This window comes from Engystomops pustulosus, chromosome 5 (assembly GCF_040894005.1).
Source record: "Engystomops pustulosus chromosome 5, aEngPut4.maternal, whole genome shotgun sequence".
Lineage (NCBI taxonomy): Eukaryota > Metazoa > Chordata > Amphibia > Anura > Leptodactylidae > Engystomops > Engystomops pustulosus.
Genome location: NC_092415.1, coordinates 42,191,124 through 42,207,099, shown reverse-complemented (window position 1 = coordinate 42,207,099; position 15,976 = coordinate 42,191,124). Strand labels below are relative to the sequence as shown.

General features: G+C 41.7%; 1 protein-coding gene across 5 annotated transcripts in view; it reads right to left on the bottom strand.

Annotated features, from left to right (window-relative positions):
• C5H8orf34 (chromosome 5 C8orf34 homolog) overlaps window positions 1-15,976 on the bottom strand; it is a 176,409-nt gene that overhangs the window by 84,629 nt on the left and 75,804 nt on the right. For 4 of the 5 annotated variants that reach the window (XR_011855689.1, XM_072151749.1, XM_072151747.1 and 1 more), the window contains exon 8: window positions 8,641-8,776. Coding sequence is in view for 4 of the 5 variants with exons in the window: in XM_072151749.1 (XP_072007850.1) it covers window positions 8,641-8,776 (136 nt within the window). In the remaining variant the exon portion in view is untranslated. The remainder of the gene's footprint in view (window positions 1-8,640; window positions 8,777-15,976) is intronic. The other variant, XM_072151746.1, reaches the window with a different exon arrangement.

Sequence of the window (15,976 nt, the reverse complement as noted above, 5' to 3'; positions counted from 1 at the left end):
AAGTAAGATAAATAAGAGGAGGAGGGGATTCCACACCATGGGGGCACCTTTACTTACCCGATTCCGTCGCGATCCCGCGGTGCGTAGTCCAACGAGGATTCTGGACCGGTGCGATTCACTAACATCGTGCGCCGGAGTTCCTGCATGGTCCGCCAGAGTTCACCTGCTTTTTCCCGGTGCATGTGAGTCCTTGATCTTGCGACACAAATCCTTTTTTAAATTCCGCGGTTTGTCCGAATCCATCGGGTTGGCTGCCGATGCGCCAAAAACCGATTGCGTGCGGCAAAATCCTGGGACAATTCGGAGCAAAATGGAAATATTCGGGAAACCCGACGAAAGTGCGGCGTTCGGACCCTTAGTAAATGAGCCCCCACGTCTTTACTCTAAGAACCCAACTGTAGAGCAACACAGACACAGAGGAGAATACAATTTGGGGTTAACTGTAATCACCCCTGGATTTTAAGGTTCCAAGTAGAGTCAGGCTTTAAAAAGCATGTACTAGAAAATACAATCTCTACAAGGAAAAAATAATTCCGGAAAAAGATCTTATCGATATTAATGTAGTGCATGTGACAATATCACTTTGGCAGAGATTGTTGTCATTTATAATCATTTGGATAAAAAATAAAAACTGTAAGCGGCTTTTCTGAGAATAAGTCATTTTCTAATAATTTCCTACAACCATTCAGACTTTTATACAAATTAAATAGTGATCCTGTAGTGTTGTCACTGACCTGGTTAACTCCCTACTGACCTGGGCATTGTCAGCCTTGATGATTAGAAGACATATACCAGTAGCTGGATATATCAATCAGTAAAACTAAGAATTTTTTTTTCAGTTTTGTTTTTATGTGTCCAATAAGCAATGACAAGTAATGCAATGATTGTTGGCTGTATGATACCTCACATGCATACTAATCTTATGAGGCTTACATGTGATATGAATTATAGGATATGAATAATAAAGGGATTTTATATTGCATTACTGCTAGGTGAATGAATCTACCTCCAGCGACATGATACAAGTTGAGTTTTGGAAGAGCTATATGTTGCCCATCAAAGGCATCAAATCTTCCTTTATGTACTACACAGGTTCTCCTGATGGGGGCAGGAACTCCCATCACAGTTACATATCAGAGAAGTTCCGGTCACACAGGTGAACACGGCTCGGCCTCCCTGACGGTATACTTATGGTATGGGGAATACAGATGAAGAAGATAATCATTATGCTCTCCCAGATAGTAGAAGTGGCCCTGTCTCTAAATGGTTTTTGAGGCTTTATTAGTTTCACTTCTGTGACACTGTAATCTAGCAGTTCCTCAAACCTGTGGGTCGGGGCCCCTTTAGGGGTCGAAGGACCCTTTCACAGGGATAGCCCAAGACCATCAAGAATATGCGGTTTCCAAGGCACTTCAGGGCAGAGTACTGGCTTTCACCCAACAAGTGTGCCAGTAGAGCTTTCAGACTGCTGGCTAATATGGGGCATCACTGTGACTGCTAGCTACTGTGGCTCATCACTGTGACTGCAGGCTATTGTGGGTCATCACTGTGTCTGTTGGCTACTGTGGGTGATCATTGTGTCTGCTGGCTACTGTGGGGCATCACTGTAACTGCTGGCTACTGTGGGGCATCACTGTAACTGCTGGCTACTGTGGGGCATCACTGTAACTGCTGGCTACTGTGGGGCATCACTGTAACTGCTGGGTACTGTGGGGGATCACTGTAACTGCTGGCTACTGTGGGGGAACACTGTAACTGCTGGCTACTGTGGGGAAACACTGTCACTGTTGGCTACTGTGAGAGACCACTGTGACTAAAGTCTATTGGGGCAGATACTGTGACTACTGTTGGCATCATTGTGACTACTGTAAAGTTAAGTGGCCAACCCCTTTAAAGTAAATCTACCACCAGAATCAAGCAAGGGCACTTACTCATACAGTGACTATGGTAATCTTCTTATATCAGTTATCCGTGGCCTCCTAACTTCAAAAACTTAAACTTTTACAATTATGTTAATGAGCCAGAAGGGCAATGAAGGCTTTACTACAGCAACTTCATCCTTTTACAATGGGGGGGAAGTGTTCTGTGTACACTGTAACAGCTTGTGTACCTGCAGCATTGCAGCATGTAAGCACTCTGGTACCAACTTCAGGAGCCCTTTAGACTCATTTGCATAATTTTTAAAGGAAGGAGGCCATGGATATAAGAAGATTACCACAGTCATGGTGCCTGGATCTATGAGTAAGGCCCCTTCCACACTAGCGTTTTTCACGCGCGAGTTCTGCGCGTGCTTTTGACGCGTAGAACTTGCATTGCACTCTGTCTCATTGTTTCCAATGGGCCTTTCCTCATTTGCGTTGTTTTTCACGCGCATGCTTGCTTTGTTTTGACATCGCAGCATGCTCTACTTTTGTGTTTCACGCCCGTTTTTCCCGGACCATTCAAGTCTATGGAGACGCATCAAAAATGCATTGCACTCGCAAGCATTGCAAGTGCAATGCGAGTGCAATGCGTATTAAATGGATGGGTTGCTAGGTGACATGAATAATTCCCCTGCTCGAGATCGAGCATTTAATTAAAAAAAACACAGTGAAGAATAGTGAAGAATAGAATAAAAACAGTGAACACAGTGAACACAGGATCATTTAAGTGAAAAACACAGTAAAGAACACAGTGAAGAATAGATTACAGATGTTCGGCACATCTGCTTACTTGTCGGGAGATACTCGCGGAACGGTGCAAACAAAATAGCATGTGAAGATCAATATACAGGCAGTCCCCGGGTTACATACAAGATAGGGTCCGGAGGTTTGTTCTTAAGTTGAATTTGTATGTAAGTCAAAACTGTATATTTTATAATTGCAGTTCTAGACAAATTTTTTTCTTTTGTCCCAGTGACAATTGGAGTTTCCAAATTTTTGCTGTAATTGGACCAAGGATTATCAATAAAGCTTCATTACAGACACCTTACAGCTGATCATTGCAGTCTGGGACTATAGTAAAGCATTCAGAGAGCTTCACCAGAGGTCACAGTGGGCGGAGGGGTCTGTCTGTAACTATGGGTTGTCTGTAAGTCGGATGTCCTTAAGTAGGGGACCGCCTGTATATGTGTGTAAAGAACACATTGCAGATGTTTCCATACATCTGCAATGTCTTCTTCACACATATATATTGTTCTTCACATACTATTTTGTTCGCACCGTTCCGCGCGTATCTCCCGACAGGTAAGCAGATGTGCCGAACATCTGTAATCTATTCTTCCCTGTGTTCTTTACTGTGTTTTTCACTTAAATGATCCTGTGTTCACTGTTTTTATTCTATTCTTCACTGTTCTTCACATCTGCTAACTTGTCGGGAGATAATATACGCGCGGAACAGTGAAGAAAAGATCGTAGATGTTTGCATACATCTGCTAACTTATCTGAAGACATTCTTTTTCAATTAAATAAAACATTTTATTCCCGAACCATGGTCCCTTTGAAAAAGTCCCATTGACTTAAAAAACGCTCGTGAAAAACGCACCGAAAACGCGAAAAGACGCGAACAACACGCGCGTGAAAAAGGCAAAACGCTAATGACTCCAAGGAAAAATGGAACAAAAATGCAGCCAAAAACGTCAGTTTTTCACGCATTGCACCCTGATGTGAAATGCAACGCTAGTGTGGAAGGGACCTAAGTAAGTTGGTTCCATGGTAGGTGCATCATGAAATTTCACCCACAAGCCAAATATCAAGTAGTAGCCCAGTAGTGTCTATAAATATCATATATATATATATATATATATATATATATATATATATATATATATATACATACACACACATACTAGCCTTTTATTCTTGATCCTGCAGTAAGCCTGCAGCAATTATCAGACAACAAATAGTTCAATGTCTGATCTATCTTCCCAGCCATTACAGAGCAGAAGGAATGTGTCTGGAGTTGTGAAGTTATACATATAACATGGCCTTAGGTGTTGCTAGGAATACAATATACTGACATGTCAGACATGGGAGCAGTATAGCACGGGGTGCGGAATGTCCCATTCAATATGTTCTCCGGTTCCCTCCTTTACACTCATAGGCAGGAGTCCTTACACATAAGTGTCCTTACAAGAACAAGGGAACAATGATAACCAGAATGATTGCTCCTCCAGCTTAGCAGAGCCATCGTCTAGCCAGTCCTTGAAATCCTCTGATTAGCAAAAAGAAAAGTGAGATGAAAAAAAAATCCTAAGAACAGTGCCATGGGGAAGGCTTGACGAATGTGTATAATCCATCAATAAAGAGGAATCAATCAATACGTGTCTTGTCATCCCCATACATCATGTTATCTCTAGCACTAGGGAGAGTACTCCGTACTGAGCTAGGTGTCATTGTTTTTTACTATTTTTTTTTATTTGTTTTATTTTTGGATATTTTACCCACATTTAAAAATATATACATTTTTCTTTTGTAAATATTTAGTTTATTCCCTAAATAGAACCAGGCTATCACCTCTCCTTACATATCTGTTTCAATAGATATTGGGGTTCATTTATCTTTAGCCTGGAAATTTGTTCCAGTCCTTTTTGTTTTATTTTTTTTCGTGGGGAGGGGGGTTGAGCTTGTTTGATTTGTTTTAAGCCTCATTCAGATGGGCATAATGAGCGCAAATCATGCCCCCATAGACTTCAATGGCTCCTGGTCATGGTGTGATAAACACATGGTGCTTCACTGCACTATGAGGGGGTAGCCCGCTCTTCTGCTCTTGGAGAGCTCATCCCTCCCTACTGCTCTTTCCGGCCCTGTGCTCATCCGGGATCTGGCCTGGGGGAGCAGCTGGCCGTGTGAATGCCAGAGGGTGATAACACAATCACATTTTTGCGTTTTTGTGCAAACGTTTGACTTTTTGCGGCTGCTGCGCATAAAAATTGCACTTTTTTTTTTTTAACCATCAACATCTGGTTTCCAAATATAAATAAGGTGCAACACTAGAAAGCTGGTGGGAAAAGGCATACACTCACCGGCCACTTTATTAGGTACACCATGCTAGTAACGGGTTGGACACCCTTTTGCCTTCAGAACTGCCTCAATTCTTCGTGGCATAGATTCAACAAGGTGCTGGAAGCATTCCTCAGAGATTTTGGTCCATATTGATATGATGGCATCACACAGTTGCGAATCCATGATGCGAATCTCCCGTTCCACCACATCCCAAAGATGCTCTATTGGATTGAGATCTGGTAACTGTGGAGGCCATTTGAGTACAGTGAACTCATTGTCATGTTCAAGAAACCAGTCTGAGATGACTCCAGCTTTATGACATGGCGCATTATCCTGCTGAAAGTAGCCATTAGATGTTGGGTACATTGTGGTCATAAAGGGATGGACATGGTCAGCAACAATACTCAGGTAGGCTGTGGCGTTGCAACGATGCTCAATTGGTACCAAGGGGCCCAAAGAGTGCCAAGAAAATATTCCCCACACCATAACACCACCACCACCAGCCTGAACCGTTGATACAAGGCAGGATGGATCCATGCTTTCATGTTGTTGACGCCAAATTCTGACCCTACCATCCGAATGTCGCAGCAGAAATCGAGACTCATCAGACCAGGCAACGTTTTTCCAATCTTCTACTGTCCAATTTCGATGAGCTTGTGCAAATTGTAGCCTCAGTTTCCTGTTCTTAGCTGAAAGGAGTGGCACCTGGTGTGGTCTTCTGCTGCTGTAGCCCATCTGCCTCAAAGTTGGACGTACTGTGCGTTCAGAGATGCTCTTCTGCCTACCTTGGTTGTAACGGGTGGCAATTTGAGTCACTGTTGCCTTTCTATCAGCTCGAACCAGTCTGCCCATTCTCCTCTGACCTCTGGCATCAACAAGGCATTTCCGGCCACAGAATTGTTTTTTCGGCCACAGATGTTTTTTCTTTTTCGGACCATTCTCTGTAAACCCTAGAGATGGTTGTGCGTGAAAATCCCAGTAGATCAGCAGTTTCTGAAATACTCAGACCAGCCCTTCTGGCACCAACAACCATGCCACGTTCAAAGGCACTCAAATCACCTTTCTTCCCCATACTGATGCTCGGTTTGAACTGCAGGAGATTGTCTTGACCATGTCTACATGCCTAAATGCACTGAGTTGCCGCCATGTGATTGGCTGATTAGAAAATAAGTGTTAACGAGCAGTTGGACAGGTGTACCTAATAAAGTGGCCGGTGAGTGTATTTTACTAATTAAAGCGTAACTGTAAAGTTATAGTGATTTTACCAAATTATTGTATGTGATTCCCCCTTTGAAAACAAACAGAACGCTGCCTACTTTGTGCTACTCATCCTTTTCTTTCCAAAGTTATGGCATTTTCTGTTCTGAAAGTGGGGGACGACTATTATCTGCCTGTCTCTGTCCTCAAGCTGAGGCCAGTTAGCTTGCCCACAGATCCCATGATGCCTTGTGTTCTCTCAAAGTAATTTTAGCATTAAATCCATTTAGTTTCCCACATGTAACAATGCACTACACATGTAGCCTGTGCAGTGTGAGTGCTAACGGTCTGGACAGAGCTGATCCTGCCGATGACAAGGTGGGGGAAGTGAGCAGCATGAGGCCCAGAAACAGACAGAGAAAGTTCTGTAGAACCACAGACTGGGATGGAGGGACTGATAGGGAACAGGGAGATCTTGTACCTCACTGTTCTGTGTAGGAGATCTTCATTCACTGTTCTGTACACTTCCAGCTCTGCTACATTCACTGTCACATGACCGCCTCCTCAGTGAGCAGGGAGCAGCATCCCCTCCCATGAATCTGACCAGAAACATAGTGTAAACAAGATATGGGCTTATAGGGCTTATCAGCACATGGAGAGGAGGCAGCCATGGCAGCACTGAGATAATCTGAGGGTTATAGCAAAGAAACTACTGAATATAGGTAACAAAGATAATAGGCAAAGTTGTTTTACATCCCAAAAGTTATTGAAAAAAAACCTTTACTCTTTAAGTCATAAAAAGAAAAAAGTTCCAAAAAAAGCAAACAAAAAAATAAGTAAAAACAAAGATAAATGACTCCCAATTCAGTTCCCTGATACCAGGAAAATCTCTACACTTTACCAATCCTCTGCCACTGATCATGGGTGGTGTTTAGCAAATCTGGACCGCAAAGCTTAGGTTTGTACCAAACTCTGAAGGTATGGGTCTCCTTGGACAGGGACGAGTTCAATCCCCAGAGTTAATGCCTGCAATCAGTACTGGCCCAAATCACAGGTGTTAACTCTTTAAAAGTTGCTGGCAAAGTTGCCAGTGGCTTTTAAATGGCTGTGGCCATGCCCCAGCGCTGGGTGCTGCCATTTTGAGGGTATTGATTTCTATCTGTTCCCATAGGCATGCATAGAAAAGTCCAAGTCAATGGGTCTGCAAAAAAAAAAAATTAGACGGCACGGCACAAGCTTAATTGAGGTTTATTTTTCATCGAACATCTGTTTTTTTGTTTTGAAGATGCCATATAGATGTGAAAAAAATGGATGCAGATACAAGACGGACTGAGAAGCTCATAGTTACGTATGGACAGTTTTTTTGTATTATTTTTATGTTCATTGAAGGTGATTTTATTTTCTGCTTGGGTGTCCCCCCACTATGCATTGCCGACCTTATTTTATAGCAACATATAACTATGTTTATAAAGGACTTCCTGCTATATATATATTATGAGGACTACAGAACTACCATAGTAGGAAAGTGCTACATGGAGTATGTAACCTCTTGTCTGACACTGGGTATAGATCTAAGCAGATGCTGCGCAATGTTGTTGTCTTTACCACTGGACCATCTAACATACATACGCACATATGTACGATATATAATTCTGATCTTGCATCTCACATGATATCGGCCGTGGAGTTAGGGTTCATGCGCATAACTAGGTGCTTCACAGCCCTTGTGTGGGCCGTAACCTTGGCTGAAGAACAGAGCCGGCTTGAGAAGGGATGAGTGCTCCTCACCCTTCCCCACTTCGTAGGGAGCTAAGCATCCGTGCCGCAACTCGGCCAAAAGATAGCACCAGCTCTATGTTTTGTGGTCAGTCCCCTGTAGAAAATGGTAATCTCGGCGATCTCCCCTAGCGAAGGAAGTTGTGTCTCACTGACACAGCTGACATCCTAGACCCCTATGTGCGTTGTAGGCGGCCATGGGCTGAGTTTAGTCGCTGACTGTCGGAAACTGAAAGTGGTGGGGGCCCCGGGGCTCAAGCCCCAGGAGCCCCTTCTTTAATCCGGCCCTGATAACAACCCACACAAAGGTATGAGTACACGGATCTCCAGGGCTACTACATGGTCAAATGGTAATATCATCAATATTGCATAACTTATGGCTATAACAGTTTAACATAAATAGATTAAACAAACGTCCAATACGTATGCATTTGTGTATGTGTGGAATAGGGGTTTGGGAAGGAGAGTTGTCTGACAATCAAGCATTCATGTGAAAGCTATTTAAGGTGAATGGTCAATTTAAGATCCAAATCATTATCTGAAAACAACCTTACAATCTCATGAATCAGTAGATTCTTATTACAAATGTAACCAGAACGAGAGGTCTTAATGTACTGGGGTGAAATCATTTGTTTTTCAAGGTACAAGCATTGCTGTTCTGCCAGATGCTATCTACTATGTTTACCTTGCACACCTTGAGCAGATGTTTAGAGTGACTTTTGCTTGAGGTTCAGTGGTGTAAGTGCTACGACCTTGGCTAAATTTACTTCCAGATGGCATGAGGCTGGTAACACCTTCCATACGAAGATCATCAAGGTCTTCTGGAACATAAACAACCAATGATACATTATTATTAGAGCCCATTATAATATAATCATATCCATGAGTAATCATTATTTGTGTTTACACAAAATCTAAAATAGCAACATATCTGTACATAAAACATAAACACACAAACCAATTCCAACCATTGAATCACACAATGAATCATGCTCTGAGAGTCCTATGTGGCATCACAATATCAGTCATGGCAATAGATGTGGGGCAAGAATCCTAGGCTTTACATGTTATCTCACTATATTACAGACATGTGACACGTGCAATCACAGTATTATACCGTATATACTCGAGTATAAGTTGAGGTCCCCAATTTTGCCACAAATAACTGTGAAAACTTATTGTCTCAAGCCTAGGGTGGGAAATGAATTGGTTAATGAAATGCCCCATGCAGCCAGCCCCCCCAGTTATGAAATGCCCCATGCAGCAAGCCCCCCCCCCCCTGCAACCCCTCGGCTATAAAAAACATAAACTTGCATACTCACTTTCTGATGGCTTTTCTTCTTTCTTCTCTATGATGTAACAGCAGGGAGATGCGCTTTGTCGTTGTACACTATGATGCCATCAGCCTGGATGCGCCTCTCCCTGCTGTTACAGCAGAGAGAAGAAAGAAGAGAAGTCGCGGGGAGCACCGGGGAGCCGCACAAAACATCGGAAGATGAGTATGTGAGTTTATTTTTAAATTTTTTATACACTGTATAAACCGAGGTGGGGTTTTTCAGCCATTTTATTGTGCTTATATGTACAGTAAATGTAAAGTTGTCTCTGTCGTCATCATCATCCTCATTATCTCCTCTCTGCTTTCTTAGCCCTCTGCCTCTCCCCTCCCTCATGCAGCCGTTTACTGACCGCATGCTCAGGAAAATCTTTGTCAGCTCACGTTTTTCATGAAGAAGGGGAGAGGAAGGAAGAGGAAGAGCAAAGAGGAGATGATAATGACACTGAGAACTCCAGGTATACCTTTATATACTTTTAAAGTGAGGGACCCAGTAATGTATTTCATAGACTGTAAGCTCTTGTGAGCAGGGCCTCCTATCACTCCAATTGCTTCATATGACTGTTTGTCCTCTGTAATGTAATATTATATCTGTATATGTCCCTAATGATTTGGAAAGCGCTGCCCAATTTGAGGCTGCTATAGAAATAAAGATTACTATTATTAATGTTAACGATGAAAGCAGATTGGGAATTAGTATTACAACGTCAATATGAACCTGTCCTTAGGTGAACATGTGTGTTCCTGATGACAGGTTCCTTTTAAATGTTCCTAAAAAAAAAACTAAGATAGAATGATATCTATCTATCACATCACTTCCATTTTTATGAGATCCATGACAGATGTAAGGGATCTTAACAGACCCCATTTTCTTACAATGATTTTCCTGCAGTTCCTGTTTTTTTTTTTAAACTTTTTTAATATTGTTCTTTAACTATATATAGTAGAGACTATATTATTCTGGACACTGATGTTGTGTAAATTTAAAAGAATAGCACAATGTTTCCTTGGTATCTATGTGAACACTGTCCAAGTGCTGATTGATAAATTGATAAAACCTATCAATTGCAGTAGTTGGGAAATCACACCACCACACTCCAGTAAATATGTTCAGTCCATTATCTTAACTGTTACCCTGGAATAAACTGTTTATTTCTTGAAGTGTTCATTTATATGCCAAGACTACAATTCCAATCATGGCTTGCACAGCAGGCTATTTGTAGTGAACTTCTTTTCCTCCTCCATTTCAGACATTGCATTGCAGTGAAGTCAATAAAGAATATACACATTGGAGGAAATTTATAAGCACTTGTATGCCAGCTTTTTGGTGTGCAAACCCCCCCAAAAAAATTCACAATTACTTGCGAACCACCAGTAATTGTGTTTATTTTGCCTTTACACCACCTCCACACCAAGAGGGCCTGGAGGGTGCGTAAGGGGGGCGTGGCAGGTGGAAGAGTGGGCTCCAATGGAACGTTGCTGCCCCACACCTCCACACTTGCTAGTAGAATTGCCCGGCAGTCTGAACCTCCTGATAGATCCACCGGACAAGGTAATGAATTCCCTCTTCTGTCTACAACCTACTCCATGCCAGATCTTTTACCTTGCAAAGCACAGTTCTGTGCAGATCAAGAACTCACTCCCACATGGGGAGAGATTTATCATAACTGTCTGAGAGGCAAACTGAGCTCTGATTGATTGGCGTAAGTAACCAGAACAGTTGTGATCCATCTCCCCCAATTACTCCTTTCCCCTCGCAGCTGCATGTAGTTCATGTTGTGAGCAGGTACAGGACAAAGCTGACATGATTTTTGCTCATGCTCACCATGTGAGTGATTTATCTGCCCTCTTCCATCCTTCCCAGTTTGTGCATATTACAAGTAGGATGGTACTTGTTCATTCTAGCGATGGACACAACAGAATTGCAAATTGCAATTATCGGGACCAATAAAAATCTCTTTCCTGATGTAACATGTCTTTCATTTTACATACAGAACCAAGCTTTGATTTTTTATTACAAATATCCCAATAGGAATGTTAGAGCCATATTTTAATCTCCTGTTTAATTATGTGCAAAGATTTTGTCATTGATGACAAATACTTTAGTTGCAGAATGTGGACAGCTCTTGATGGATTACTTGATAATTTGTTGATCCTTACACAACCGCTCTTCAGATATGGCAGAACATTGCCAGACCTCCACATTCTTCAGTTTCTAAGTCCTTTCTAAGCAAGTACACAAATCTGGACAGGTAGAAGGACTAAAACAGAAAAAAAGAAGCAGCTAATTAACTAAAATAATGAAAAAAAAAACAAAACTCAACATTCTATAGACATAAACAATCTAAATCACAACTCTCCTTTAAGGGATTGTGAAGCTCCTGAAAGGGATTGTGAGTTCCTCTTTTCACAGCTATATAAGATATCCTCTGGACCTGTGCCCTCTGCGGCTATATGAATGTCTCCAAACCACGTCACCTTGGTAACCTATCGCCATGCATCGTGAGTGCCCTCTTCTCAACACTACTGAACAAGGAATCTTTTGGCAATACCAGTTTCCCATGCTTCTTTATCAATTGAAATGACCTGGCTTTTTGACAGACACTGTTTAATTATGAATAGGCCTGAGACTTCTTTAAGACTTGACAATCCCATTACCTTCCACTTGCACCAAAAGGAATAAAAAAAAAATTAAAAAAACAATGATGCACATTTCATCTATATTTATTTGTTCTCAGGCAATTTATTTTGTGTTATTTGTTGGATTGGTAAATATTAAATGACAAAGTTCCCTTCTTTCCGTAGCCCAAATAGGAAACAGGGTCACGTCGGAGGCTCCCGGTTAGCTGAGAAAGGTTGCAGTGTACGTTGTGAACATACAAATCCCGCTGGTGTATGGTGAGGCTGACAGCGGAAGAATGGAGAATCTAGAACTGGGGTGGGAAGATTGTAACAAAGTACAGTCTTATAAACATCTAAAAATACACAAGAAGGTTGTGGAGTGGCACAGCGGTGTAAGGGTTATTACCCTGATGTAGAGTGTAACTCTCAACAAAACCAACTCAAAGGTAAGTAGATAAAACTTCAGAGAAATAGTAGAGAAACAACACTCCTGGATGATATAGCGGTTTATTCACCCAAAGTGAAGTTGCATTTTCGCTCTGGCTGCTTCTCTACTATTGTGTCGCTTCTGTACTACTACTTCTCTACTCCGGCGGACCTGAGCGGGGAAGCGACACATGCATGGTATCAGGCGCACAATCTTAGTGAATCGCGGCAGATGTGCATTATCGTCAGATAATGCACTTTTGGTGAACTCCACGCACCGGGAAAGTAAATGTGCCCCATTGGGGGAGTTCTAGGCTTTTCAGCTCCAGTCTTAAAGTCCCCCCCTCTAGTGGTCCGGCGACTGTTTCTACTAAGAGGTTCCAACCTCTTAACAAATCCGGGTGCAAAACTCAAGACTGATAAATGAAATTCCATTCTAGGAAATTGGTCTGAGCTGCAATACCAAGAGTGGCCACTGTACAATGTAAGGCAATACTAACCTCAGGCATGCACCACAACCGCTGGTGGCATTCATCTACGGTTTGACATCTTACTCACATATTTGATATAGAATGAACAGTATGCCTGACTAACCTGAGCATCCTAGCTCATCAGAGGGAGCTGTGGGTGTCGGGGCAGGCCACCACCAATCTGATGCGGATGAGCCGCAATCCTTCAGTAAATTTTAATTAAAAATGTGTTTACAAGGACCTGTCAGCTCTCCTTCTAAATACTTGTATGCAAAAATTGAAAATTGTAGAGTAATTTTTTTACATATTTATTTCTCAGTATGAATATACTGATACACTGGGTGCATGTCCCTAGCTTTACTTATTAATGGAAATCTACCATCAACATCCATCATGATGAACCAGGGACATTTACTCATAGTCCCAGGCACCGTGACTGTGGCAATCTTCTCATATTTGTTATCCATGGCCTCCTTCCTTCTAGAATCAACTTTTAAAATTGTGCTAATGAAGGGCCAGAAGAACCCTGGAATGCATTACCAGAACCCCTCTGTGATGTAGCTTTTCAGGCTGTTATACTGTGCATGAGCATGTCTTACCCACCCCTGCTTCCTTGGCTCTTCTCCACTCCCTTTTCCTGCTGTATTCTCACAGAATTAGAGGGAGGAAGTCCTCATGCACAGTGTACCAGCACAGAGGGTCTTTGGTAATGCCCCCCAGGTTCCTTCTGGCTAATAAGCATAAGTTTAAAAGTTGAGCATGCTTGATTTTGATGTTCGATTTCTTTTAATTTATGAAGATTGGGCGCATCGGCCTGTCAGGTGCAGAATTCTGCTATTACCTGCGTTGACATGCCCCCGTCCTGTCACTCACACTTGGTATATAGGTGTTGTAAGCCACAATTCCTATCATCCTAAATGCTCTTCCCTCCGCTTAGGCAAGGAACTTTCTTTGTCAATTTCTAGTTTTGCCATATCATCTGCCTATCCAAGAAAGAACTGGCACAAAAATGTACAAGCAGAAGGAATATGCAGTACCTTTAAATTTTAGATGGATATTTTGATAGAAGCCACAATAATGTGCATTTACCCATTTTATGATTCTACGGTCCTGTGAACAACAAGCATCTCTATAGTGGCCCTTCTTACTTTATATAGTCTGTACGAGTAGGAATGGATTTTTCATTCAAAACACTTATTTTCATTAAGATCCCTAGAACTTTAGAATGTGTGAGCTCTACCCATGCAAAAGTGCTAGGAAAACAGGTGTGAAGCCAAATGTGACAAGTTCTCTTTAATAGATCCCAAAAAAGCCCAACACTTAAAGTTGGACTCATAAAAAAAGCGTAAGTTTTAAGACTCTACATTGTGAATAAATTGCAGCAAAATAGAAAAATAAGAAAAATAGAAGAATATCATACACTAATAATCACATTTTTGTTACGTTTTAGGATTTGAATTAGAATATTTAATAAAATATAATATTTTCATATTAGTCAGTCTGCAATTGAATTGAACAAAAACAATGTTTGATGCCTGTCCTTATGGTGTCATCCACTGCGTCTCTCTTTCTGACAGAGACTGGAAGAGTAGGGGGGCAGTACTAATCATAATCTCCTGCTCCAGCTCCTCCTATTCATCAGCGCTAAGATGTAAAAAAAGAATCACAGAGAATCACAGAGAGTCTTCACACAGCACAAAGGTAAGTAGCAGGTCTGCTGAGTCAATTGATGAACACTTAAGGATTATCCACAAGGCAGTAAAGGCACATAGGCTACTTATGTAAAGAGTATCCAACGCCTTTAAGTTTCTATGGCACAGAGACCATATCATGAAATGCAATTTCAGTGCACCAGGGAGTACTCCTGAACACAGATGCATTTAGACCTAAACCCCTGCTTTCCAGAACTAGCGGAGGTGCCGATCGTTGCCATGGCACCCCTGAGGTCCGATAAGGACCCCAGGGCTGCCTATAGTAGCAGTCGGTTAGGATCGTGCTTACAGCACGAGCTAACATTGCAGCTGTCAGCCTATGCAGAATGCATAGGCTGACTGTAATATACCGCAATACATTAGTATTGCAGTATATTGCAATGAACAAGTGATCAAATGACAAAATAAAAGAGTAAAAAAGTGCAATTAAAAAAATTATTATAAAAAGTATAAAAGTAACCGGAAGTCCCATCCTATGCAGTAATCAAATAAAACATAAAAAAGTGAAAATCATCCTAAAAAAACATATTGGGTATCACAAGGTCTGTAACACCCCGTACAATAAAATAAAATTGTCACTGAACCCGTATACTGAATGCCATAAAAAAAACACCAAAATAAATTTTCACATCTGACCTCAAAGTGATCAAAAATTAACATTCACCCCGACATGATCCCCCAAAAAAGTACAGCTTATCCCACAAAATATAAGCTCTAAAACAGCTCTGGAAACCAAAAAAATATAAATGTTCTGCCCATTGTTACATGGAGATACAAAAGCAAGCAAATTTCTCACAAAATGAGTTCTATATTCTGCAAAACAAGTTAACCATAAAAAAGCTATATAAATGGGGTATCGCCGTAATCGTGATGACCCATAAAATAAAGATAACACATTGGGGCACATTTACTTCCCCGGTCCGGAGGTTTTCCCGAAAGTGTATTCTCCGACGACAATGCACTGTGCCGTGATTCAATACAGAGTTCACCTTCTTCCTCCCGTTGCATGTAAGTGTATTGTATGCGACACAATTTTAAAGTTAAATCCCGCGGTTTGTCCGAATCAGTCGTATCACCAACAGCCCGCCCCTGATTTGTGTCGCATGAAAGCAAATCCAAAAGCCTGACAGATAGAGTCAGGTGATGTGAAGAGCCCCATAGACTATGAAAGAAGCCAAATGGCACATGTGTGACTCCCAGAGGACACCGAGCCTGAGACCCCCTTTCAGTGACACCTATCAAAAGGTGATTATGTTTTCAGAGGGATAACTCTCAAAAGTTGTCTGAGCTTTAAAAGGAAATCTACCATTAGGATTAAGGATTTAAACGCAGCAGACTTACATGCTGGAGTTTGCACCCCTCTGGCAGGATCTGCTGTTCTTTTAGCTTTTTATGCCCATGTTTTTACCAAAAAAAGGCTTTAGAAATTATGCAAATGAGCCTTAGAGGCTCCAGGCT